The following is an 11,970-nucleotide window of genomic DNA, read 5'->3' as shown; positions in this document are numbered from 1 at the left end:
AGATGTAGTTTACTAGCCACTGCTGAACTGAACCTTTCCAGTTGACACCAACACAATTCTCTTTTCTTTTCTTTCCTTATCTTTTCTTTTCTTTTCTTTTTTTAAATTTTCTTTTTCACTATATAGTCTGATTTACTGGTATCCTTGCTGCTTCAAACACTTGGGATTACATTCGTTTTTTTTTTTTTTTACATTAAGTTTGACTGATGTGGTTAAGCTACAGCTGTAATTGGCCTTCAGAATGCTTTTATGTGCAATAAATTGTTTACATAGAAAAGGAGAGAGACTTACATGATTTTGATTCTTGTACTGCCTACTGTGAATTTACCAAACATTTATCCATTATATTGAGACATTTTTGCACTCTACTGTGTACAGTCTAACAGAAGCAGAAAAAATAGAACAATTTTTTAAATGTGCATTAACACCAGAATAAAATATTGCCAGAAATCGAATATTGTTATTTTATCTATCCTTGATCATCCCTGATAACAGGACAGGTTGTATTGCCCTGTACACACATAACACAGTGTTCAGTACTTTGACATGCAAATATGCAAGCAAAGATGCTAGCTGAATCTCTTGAAGTAAAAGAAGTAGATAAACGAATGAATGACACACTGTAGCACCCTGGCCCCTTTCCCTTTGCTACCCTCAGCACCCACACACAGGCCAGCCAATTATCCTTGGAGTAAAGAGTTACAACTCGCAGACTTCAGGTAGAAGTTAATTCCACCTTAAAGGACTCACTACAAGCTGCCACCAAGGCCTCAATAGAGGAACTGGAGAGACCTCTATCCCCCAGCCTCTTTACAAATGGAAGACATTTACTGTATCTGCAGCAGCTCGTTCACCACAGGAAACATAACAGAGGAAACTCCCAAGCCCCCCCCCCCCCCCCCCCCCCCGCAATCAGTGCAGACTGTGCCTCTGCGCACTGAAATCTGCCTCCAAATAACTCACTTTTAGTTCAGCATAGTATAGATTAAGTGTTAAACTAGAATCAATACAGCAGCATAGAGATTCAGTGATGCCTGAATCACTGTGATAGGGGTATTCATGTTTTTATATAAATCTAAATATTAATTAGTGTTAAGATAGAACTAATCCAGTAATGTAGAGATTTAGTGGCAGGTAGGCCTATAAAATATAAAAATGAAATAACTGCAACAATAATAAAAATAACAATAAAGAGATGGTATGACTAGGTTTAGTGATCAGATAAACACATATATGCAATAGATTTTGAGGCAAGATAGAAGTGGATTTAGAGGTGGTAAGGTAGAAACATAATGATAAGCTAGAGAAGAATATATTGGACTTGTAATGCCAACATAGAAAAAAAAATAGACATAATAATTTACCTATGAGTAGTTGATAATAAGTCTATCGAAATATAGATTTCTAATAAATTATGGGTTTAATTATTCAATTAGTGTTTTTTTAAGTATCAGTGATTATACTTCATGCATGAAGCAAAAAAATAAAAAAAATACTAGAGGCTGCAGGCTGCAACAATGGCTTAACTGTTGGACTAATATATGCTAGTAAGTTTTATAAGTTGTTGTAAATTGTGAATACGGCTGAGAACAGGAAGGGGAGTGTGCCATATCTTACATTAACTTTCTCAAATGTTGCCAAGACACATAATGGTTCTGCAACTTACAAGGTAGGTTGCATTGCAATGTTGCAATATCCAAAAACAGATTGTCTGAAAGTCAATATTATTTGCCACATGTTCACAGGTTCTAAGATAAAATTATTTAACCCCTCCTTGTTTGTCCTCACATAAACTGTTTTTGCTTTCAATTTGAAAAAGCTGCTGAGGTGAGAAATGCACTTAACACAGGGGAAGGACCACAGTACACTTATTAATCCTCTTAAGTGCTCTTTCTCCATACCGAGCTCTTATTCATGGAGCACAATGCCAGTCATTCCTCGGACGCGTTCCAACCCGCTCGAGCGCACACTGGAATGCGCTCATGCCTCCACCCTCCGCTACGCAAATTACGGCCAGATGTTTACAACTAGTCAGGGTGGAGTTGCGCTTTTTACGTAGAAATTTCCATATCCTGTCCTCGGTAAAAACAACGGACAGGCGTAGCAGCCAATAGGCTTCGAGGAGTACAGCGCCTCGACCAATGAGAAGTTCACAAACCCGGGACTTCTGTTGTCTGTTCAGTTCGTCCGCATACTGTACCGCTCAGTAATTCTTGTGGAAATCTTGAGACAGAACAACAGCCCGGCTGGTTTGATAGGGGCTACAGTTGCCACATTTGACGGTAAGCAAAATGTGTTTAATCTGTGTGCTTATTTTACAAAGTGAAAGATCTGAATATCTTTTTGTACACCTATTCCTTCGGTATGAGAGGCGCTTTCAAGTTACTTCCTGCTCTGACAAGGCCGAGATCCCAAGTTTCATTTCAACCCATTCTCAATCTTGAATGTTGTGGGTGTTGAAGTGCGACGGTTCCGACATATTGGTATATTTCCCGTGTCTAAAACTAGGCTCCGGGATTATCCAAGAACTTAAAACCTTAATTAGTTACAGCTAATTTCAAATAGGCAGTAATGTGACAGACCAGAGCAGTTGGATTTGTTGCCGAACACACCACTAACAGCGGCAGGCTGCATTCCTTCAACTGGATACAGCTGTAACAAGTCTCACTTAAAATGGAGAAAAGAATAGACCTGACCTAGCTATATTGTGTTTGGAAATAAGTAAACTGTGTGTCTGTCAACACAAGGAAAAGTACAGACAGATGAATCCACTGAGGAACAGTTGTAGCATGACCTCACCAGTCTATGAAGCCCTGACATTAAAAACTTGTAATTAGGCAACCAAAATGGGGAATAGGAAGCACAGCAGAGTATACTTACAGTAAGCTATATACAAATTCTGCCAGCACTATCTTGGTTGCAGGGAGAGTCTGCACTCTCACTCTCTGAGCGCCTATGGGAGTTGTCATTTTCTAAGTAGACTCCATATTGCAATGTAGAGTTCCTGCTTTGCTTGGGGAGTTGACATGAATACACATTGACTATGTTTTGTCTGATGTGATTTGATGTGCTTAAACTTCTGTGGGCCAAGTGCTCCAGAAATCCAGAAAAGCATTTCTGACATTGTCCAGTTTTGTTCACACTAACTTGATGAATTTTGAGAGTGGGTTGTGTGCGGAGTGGAGCAAGCCTTTAGTTTTGCTTCTGCTTTAGCCCCGTCTGGCCCAGTGTGTATTTATATAAGCGTGTATTCGTGTGTCTGGGTGTCACATGAGTGTGTCACAGATGTCTGTAGGACATGGCGGCCAGACAGCCGCCATGTCTGCAGAACATCGACACATCAATGCCTTAGTACTGTGTTCCAGTCCTTTAGTGGTTGTATGTTTTTACCTGTGTTTGAGACTCAAATGACCCCCCCTTTCTCTTCCTCTACAGGGCCAGGCCGCCCTACCCATCACACCCCACCATGCCTCTAGTTACCAGGAATATAGAGCCGCGGCATGTGTGTCGCCAGACTATCCCCCCGAACATCCGCAGTGAGCTGGAGTGTGTCACCAACATCAGCCTGGCCAACATTATCCGCCAGCTCGGCAGCCTCAGTGAGTGTCTTTTGAGTGTGTGTGTGTGTGTGTGTGTGTGTGTGTGTGTGAGTGTAAATTTGCATGAAAACAATCAATGCATCTGTCTGTAAAATAAAAAACATGAACAGTATTGTCTGTGAGTGTGTTTGATGTGTGCATGTGCGCATGTGCGTGCCTGTGTGTGCCTGTGTGTGAAAGGCAGAAGTAGAGTGAGAGAGTTTTATTTTACACATAGTTGTAAATTATGAATATGAGTTCAGTGTGTGTGAGTGTGACACTTAAAATAGCCTTTGAGGATGTAAATTATAAACCTGTGTGTGTGTGTGTGTGTGTGTGTGTGTGTGTGTGTGTAGGTAAGTATGCGGAGGATGTGTTTGGGGAGCTGTTTGTGCAGGCTGGAGCATTTGCCATCAGAGTAAATACACTGGGGGAAAGAGTGGATCGTCTACAGGTCAAAGTCACCCAACTGGACCCCAAAGAAGAGGAGGGTGAGGACGCACACATACTACTACTGCCATTACTACTACCTCTATTACTGCTACAGTCTGAATACAGCTAAATATTAACATTGTCCCACATTTTAAGCTTGAGTTACACATGAAACATACCACATTCAGTCTATTTTTAAACATATTATGCTGATAAACACTTGAGCCTGACTGTTACTGATGTCAGTGATTGTGAAGCAAAACTCTGATTAGATTTACCTGCCAATACTGACTTTTTATGAATAACAAATGTTAAAAATTTTCAGCCACTGAAAAAGGACAAATATTGTCTGATTAAAATCTGTGAAAAATGACATCACAGTGACATCATCAAAATCACTTCACCTCCTCCGGTACGGTAAATATTGATTAGCACTTCATCCCTCTGTCTCCCTCTTTCTCTCTCAGTCTCTCTGCAGGCCATCACTACCCGTAAGGCCTTCCGCAGTAATCTGACCCAGGACCAGCAGCTGTTCACCAGGCCGTCTCTGCCCATGCCTGTACAGGACACCTACACCGTCTGTAACCCGCCCCCGCCACTCAACAACCTCAGCCAGTACCGGTACGACCCTGCAGACACACAGATTCATAGCTCTTATTCATTCATATCAGCATAACATACAAGGAACAGTAACCACTCATGCATGTGCGCACACACACACACACACACACACACACACCAAATTTCTGTCATGCCTATGCATTATTCAACCCCTCTTCTCTGATGCATATACCGCAAAACTTCCAATAATGACCAGATCTCAAATAGTGGTTTGGATTGTTGTGGTGTATTCTTGTGTATGTGTAAATAAAGTTAAAAAAAAAAATGGCAGAATTACCATAAAGGCGTCTAATACAATATTTATAGCCTAAAATATCATTACAATTACTAAAATATCAGAAAATGTATCACCAAAAAGAGACATTGCATGTAGTGAAACATGCTGATGTTTGTCTCGTTGTCATGGATACAGGTAGTGGTGTGACTACCAAACATAACTACTGCTTGGAGCGCTATACAGCATTGTTCCTGTTTGTTAGTCAGTGTGGGACGGAGAGATATCTTTTATTCACTTTTGTGGCTTTGGAAGTTTTTGTTTGAGTCCATTTTGATGCATTGATGCTTTGTTTATAAGCTGACCAGTATGTTGTGGTACTATTTTTGGTATGTTACCAAAAATAAGTCATACTTTCTTATAAAGTAGTTAATCAGTCAGACATCAGTTGCCTATACCAGTAATATTTTTAGGCAATTATATAAATTTGAGCAGCACAATTCTTCTCAGAAAAGCAGTAAATTCAATTCAATTTTATGGTATGTTCATATGTTCACACATAACATACAATGTAAACACACACCATGTTCATATGTGTGCACATGAGATAAGATAACATACAATATAAACACACACACACACATGCACACCCAGTGTTAATTATTTTGGGTGTAAATGGCTGTCCACAGGGAGGATGGGAGGGAGGCTCTGAAGTTTTACACCGATCCCTCCTACTTCTTTGACCTGTGGAAGGAGAAGATGCTGCAGGACACCAAGGACATCATGAAGGAGAAACGCAAGCACAGAGTGAGACACACACACACACACACACACACACACACACACACACACACACACACACACAATCAAACACACGAAACAAATAACTTGACAGTCATTGAGTTGAAACAACTAGACAACATTAATTTAGTCGTGAATCATTCATATGTACAGTACATCAAAGGAAAGCATTTGGATCCAACCCATTCTCTCTCTCTCTCTCTGTCTCTCTCTCTCCTCTCCTCTCCTCTCCTCTCTGAGTAGAAGGAGAAGAAGGACAATCTGAACCCACGGACGCTGAATCCTCGGAAGATCAAGACCAGGAAGGAGGAATGGGAACGCCGCAAGATGGGGGAGGAGTTTGTGGTGCCAAAGAATGACATGATGTAAGTTGAGAGACTGAGAAAGGAGAGGTTGAAGTCTCCAGAGGGTGATGGGGGTCTGTGTCGGCGTGGAGTGGTGGTTGTCCACGGACTTCAGAGGTCCTCATTAGCATTATGGCCCCTAGAAAAATAATGACTAGTTGAATTTATTATTTATTTCTCTAGTTAACACAATGAGAGCGCATGCTTAAAGAATGGGTATTCTGATGGTGAATTTCACTCACTGCACTGTTATCAACCCATCTGTAGACGGAGGTATGCCATTCAGTGGTATGTCCTGTCTAAAAACAGCAGAATATTCTCAGGGGGGCGGGCGTAGGGGTGGCTGTCCTTGGCAAAATGCAGTGAAGTTGCACTAGCCCTTTTCTGCTACGGTCTGACAAAGTCATTTTGGACATAGATGGTTATTTTTCACCTTTTGTCAGGAACATTGTGATAACACTATCCACTAATTATTATTGCTACTGATCAATGATGATCACTATAAACATGTGAAATAGGCATACATATTTAAAATGAAAATAAAAAAGACTGGTATCTTCTCTTATCCATGTGTAAATGTTGAGTGACAATAGTTTATGAGTAGATAGCAAGTAGAAAAGTATTTGATGATCACGCAGCACACCAACACTGCAGAAAGCAGTAGACATAAAGTGCAAGACTGACTAAGCGATGTGCTTGGCTAGTATCTTAATCTGTTTTATAAGATTTACCAGCTCCTGTGATGCTGCCTTAGCGGTATGCGTAAAGTCAATTTGCCTCCTCATTTGTTTAGATAATCACAGGCCCAGCTTAATGGAAAAATCATTATTTAGGTCGGAATATCTGTCAAACTGTCAAGTTGAAGGGCAAACCAATCCCCTATTGCTGTGCACGTCACAATACTATTTTATGAATTATTAATATTTTATAGCTGTATCAACCAAAGAGCACAAGGTAACTGCATAAATGTAACACTGTCATTTTTCCTAGTGTTTTTGATGCTCTAAATGCATTGCTACCAAAAAAACTGTGACAGTTCCTCTTAAATCTTTTAAGGGTGATTTCACAAAACAACAACAAAAAGCTCATTGAGTCCATAAATGGTCATTTGCTGTGCCATAAATGCTTTATTCAAAGTCCTCTGTATGGAGAGGTTTCAGAGAATAGGGATGGAATATTTTGAGCTGATATTGATGTCTTGATGGTTGAGTTTGATCACTTGATGTTTATTAAGGAATTCTTTGGAGGGTCTGAATGGCAGTATTGGATCTGGAGAAGGCTTCACTTCTGATGGCTTAGAGCAGAGTACAGGCTCTTATGCTTTTGATCCTGGCTCCTCTCTCCCTTCGCCTGGCCCCGATGACTTCCTGCCTCCACCGCCACCAGACATGGCGTAAGTAGCATACGTATAAGTGCATATACATATACACACTGCTACTCCCACCTCCACCTTCCAACAAGCGGTGACTACACACATACACATGTACACTGTACAGCTGCAGAGCAATCGTAGACACACGTCACGATTCAAGGGTCCACTGCTACCAAACTGGATTACACACCCACTGTTCTCCACCGGGATATCCACTGTTAACTTTCAGTCCGTGTTTCTTTAATAAACATGAGCTACTGTGTTAGTAGTTGCAAAGGAATTAGGATTTCAGATGAAGATTTTGTAAAAAAACACAGTTACGGAAGGGTCAGTTGTCTACTATGTATGATATCCTTGTGCTCTGTCATTGGCAGGTATCATGACGGAGGACAAAACCAGAAGCGTGTGAGCGTGCTCAGTCCCAACCACCCCCCTCCTGCTCCTCCCATGGCCTCCCCCCCAGCCAACTCCCGCCCCAACCTCGCCCCTCCCCCCGCACCTCCTCCCCCACCTCCCCCATGCGGGTTTGGAGCCCCCCCACCTCCCCCCGGGTTCGACTCCCCACCCTCCCCTCCTCCCCTCTCCTCCTCCCCCAATGCCTATCCCTCCCCCCCTGCTCCCCCTCCTCCTCCCGCCATGTCCTCTGTTTGTCCTCCTCCTCCACCTGCCCTGCCGCAAGGTGGGGGTCCCCCGCCACCTCCTCCTCCTCCGCCTCCCCCTGGCCCTCCTCCCCCGTCCTCTGGGCCCCTTGCTCCCCCTCCGCCCTCCTCTGGTGGTGCGGTGGCCCCCAGCTCTGCTCCTAAGGCTCAGCCGGAGCCCGCCGGTGACGCTCGCAGTGACCTGCTGCAGGCCATCCGACAAGGTAAGACACCGCATGCTGGTGGACAACGGATTAGTATTAAATGGATAGTTATGGTCCTCAGTGCTGATTGGCTGAATCGCATTTGAAGCTTCTGTAAAATACTCCTGCGAATATTACATATACTATATTGTATATTATCGTTATTGTGATTGCATATTAATGCAGTAACTGAAAATAACTACTCATACCAATATATAACTGTATCGCTTGGCAGAAGTATAACATTTAATTATTTTATTATTTAATTATTATTGCTTATAAAAGATCAATTAAGCATTTACATTATTTTATTATTATTGTGGTGTGTTACCACCACTTCCACGTTGCGTCATGCCTAGCAACACTTCTTAGCTGTTCTAATTGCTCAGCCTGTTGTGGCTTACATTGTAACACAATGCTTGCACCGCACTTACTCTATTTCATGCTACCTAATGTGCAAGAATATAGCAATAATACCTGAGAGAGCGTTTTTTACTATGATTATGGGTATGACAACGATGTGATAGGTATGAGGCACAAGAGAGTACTTAATTATAGCTTTTATACAACAGCTACCAAGTCTTGTATACTGCCTGAAAAGTTTCCTTCAAAGCATAAGAATAAAAACAAGCCAATAGTAAACATGTTGTCCCCCACCAGTGATGTAGTTCCACCCTTGGGTCAGTCAGTGATTGCTGAGTGTACTTGAAATATGAGTGAAATTGTATAAGCATTTTCTCATGGGAAAATGAAAGGACAGATTGACCATATATTTCTGTTGCTTACTCTCCTCAGAATTAGGCTTACAAGTTATATCTTGAAATGTAGTAATAGTAATTGTTTTTGCTCAATACAGTACAAAATATAAGAACTACAATACGCAGTAAATACAATCTGTACATTACACAATGTACACTACAATACAATTTATAATACAATATAACATACAACACCAGGAGCGTGAGTGTTATGAATAATATAAATGATATAAGTGATAAATGGTATTGCACAGTAGGTAAGTGGTAATATGATATAAGTGGTCAACACTGACGGCACAGTGGTAGTGCAGTGATGAGTGCAGTAACAGTCCAACAGTCCAACATCTGTACAGTAACTACAGTGTCTTGGGGTTAGAGGTTTGCCCAAAAATTCTCCATTGACTCTCACTTCAACACATCAACCCAGTCTGATGTCTCCAAGTGTGTAGCGTGTGTAGACTATTATGTTACCTATGATAACTTTAACTATATTGCTTTACCACTGAGTCCCCATTCATTGTCCCCCACATTGTATGATAACTTTAACTGTATGACCTGCTTTACTACTGAGTCCCCATTCATTGTCAATGCCGCCCCCTAGCGGCACAAAGTCAACATTACAGTGTGACCAACAAACTAACGAACGAACTAACGGACGGAGACCGATCCATAGTCCCCCCTTTGGTGGGGGACAACCAGGAGAGAACAAGAGAGATCACCCACCAGCTCCCTGATTAAGACTCAAGACTAGGCATAGCAGTCAATGATTTATGGATATTATTAGCACGGTTGGAACACCTTTGACCAATCAGATTGCTTGGCTGAACCTACCCATTATATTAAAGGTATCTGAATATGTCCGTGACCACAGTGAAGTAATGCTGCTTGTGAATGATGATGTAAAAGTTGTTAGTCACACACATGCTCACTGTAACCTCCCAGGCTTCAACCTGCGGAAGGTGGAGGAGCAGCGGGAGCAGGAGAAGAGGGACCACTTTGGCAACGACGTGGCGGCCATCCTGTCGCGTCGTATCGCCGTGGAGTGCAGCGACAGCGAGGACGACTCCTCCGAGTTCGATGATGACGAGTGGTCCGAATGATCACCCCCTCTTCATCCTCACCACCGCCACCGTAGTTTTCCCAGCCTACAGCCACATCTGAGCATTTCCATTCAAATTACATTCTCTGGTACCAGTGGAGTAGAGGTCTATGGTGTGTATGTGTGTGAGAGAGTCAGAGTGTGTGTGTGTGTGTGTGTGTGTGTGTGTGTGCGTGCATGTTTGTACCATGACCTCACTCTTCCTCCTTTTTAATTATCAGTCACATTCCTCCACTCATTTATTTCCATTTATCCGAAATTCCAAAGATAAGAGGTGCAGACGTCCAAAGACGAGAGTGTGTGTGCTGGCTTGTGTGCATGTGCCATTCCTGATATTTTCCAGTACTTGCAACGGCTGACACACCGCTGTTATTAATGTAAGAGGGTTGTTTGATTTGTCTCTGCTGAGTCTGTGTGTGAGCCCACCACAGTCTAATATCTCAGTCTGTATGTCAGTGTCTGAATGAAGCGCCCTTTACTGTTGGCTAACGACCTGCTTTTATCTGCTTTAATATACTGTATTCCTGTAAAGGCTGATGGAGAGGGAGCGCACACACACACACACACACATATGCGCATGCAAGCAAGCTCTTACATACACAGTATTTATATGTACTCAGTGGAAGACACTTGACGAGAAATTGACGTCAGAACATTCTCGCTCTGTCACTCTTGCACACATTCATAGATAGATTATATAGATGCTAAGATTATGGTGTGTATGACATATTGAATCATATTTACTTAAAAATAATACAATCTGTTTGAAACCTAAAGCACAGATTTTTATTGCTATTTTTCCTCGCTTTTGTATTCTATCCCTATCCTTTTCTGTGGTTGTCATGGGAACAATTGCCTTGTGGATGAGAGACGCATTTCCCGACAGGGGTGAATTCAAGATGGCTGAGTGATCGCAATAGCTGTAGATGATAAATTAATGTATGAATTTATTATTCTGTGTGATGGGGAAGTGTTGGCTCACCTGCAGCATCATCAAGTCAGATGCCTGGGGTGTTTGATGAAATTACATTTCTGAGCATATGGAGACGTGTAACATAGATGCCATGAGTCATGTTGTACAATGTTTCAGCTCTGTTACTTATTTCTTTCTGCAATTTTCCATGTTGAACTGTCTTGCTGGGTGAGAACTAGGCGACAGGTGCACACCTTCAATCACTGTGCTCTGGTTAGAATGAGATGCTCTCTATCTTATCCTGCCTCCTTTAGAAGTGCCTTTTTATATTGTATTTCAGTGTCTCCAGGTTTAACTTGATTATCCACACTGATCACTCATCAGCCTGCTCTTCCAAAATAATAACAGTTGCCATTGATGAGTCAAATATAGAACTGACTGTTGATCAGTGTGGGCCACATATATTGTTCAAGTGCCTTTATTTTAAAACTAAAGTCTTGCCTGTGTTAAAGGCACGATCGCACAGCATGTTTAGCCAAAGTTCTGCTTCTCCTGCCTTAATTCTAAATGATTATAGTTATTATATCAATAAAGATGGAGTGAATGACAGTAATTGTTTGGATTTTTTTCTTTTCCATGTGAACGGTTGAATAGAACATATGCTGTGATGAAAATGTGGCTGGATGTTTCAATAATGACTGAATAACGTTTTGTAAAAGAACACGGGCTCTCAAACTTGTCAGCCTTAATCCAGGATGACCGAAAGAATCATAAGAAATTCTCTGTCCATGATACATCCTTTTAATGTCAATGGTTTCAAATGTGCCCAGTGCTGACTGTGTGGGGCCCGGGGGAGTGAAAACGAATCGACTGTGGGAAAAAAGTTGAGAAAATGAGGAGGAGGAGAAGAGAAAAATCCATCTTACATAATCGCTCTGTCCTCCTTCCAAGATTGCTTTTGTAGATTTAAAATGACACGATGAGTGCAGAGTGACGG

General features: G+C 41.8%; 2 protein-coding genes across 2 annotated transcripts in view; both read left to right on the top strand.

Moving 5' to 3' along the window:
- Positions 1-384, top strand: part of LOC139927855 (putative methyltransferase-like protein 24) — a 5,594-nt gene extending 5,210 nt beyond the window's left edge. Inside the window, exon 6 of the mRNA XM_071920144.2 lies at positions 1-384. This exon is cut by the window's left edge and continues 744 nt beyond it. The gene's annotated coding sequence lies outside the window, so the exon portion shown is untranslated.
- A 1,785-nt stretch (positions 385-2,169) lies between these two features.
- Positions 2,170-11,582, top strand: wasf2 (WASP family member 2). Its single transcript, XM_071920148.2, has 9 exons — positions 2,170-2,282; positions 3,436-3,599; positions 3,935-4,069; positions 4,478-4,631; positions 5,535-5,652; positions 5,890-6,011; positions 7,225-7,383; positions 7,737-8,224; positions 9,904-11,582. Exons 2-9 carry the CDS (start codon positions 3,467-3,469, stop codon positions 10,059-10,061), a joined length of 1,467 nt encoding a protein of 488 aa, XP_071776249.1. The 5' UTR covers positions 2,170-2,282; positions 3,436-3,466; the 3' UTR covers positions 10,062-11,582.
- The last annotated feature ends 388 nt before the right edge of the window (positions 11,583-11,970 follow it).

This window comes from Centroberyx gerrardi, chromosome 19 (assembly GCF_048128805.1).
Source record: "Centroberyx gerrardi isolate f3 chromosome 19, fCenGer3.hap1.cur.20231027, whole genome shotgun sequence".
Lineage (NCBI taxonomy): Eukaryota > Metazoa > Chordata > Actinopteri > Beryciformes > Berycidae > Centroberyx > Centroberyx gerrardi.
Note: the sequence above shows the minus strand (reverse complement) of the source record. Positions and strands in the feature narration are given on the sequence as shown.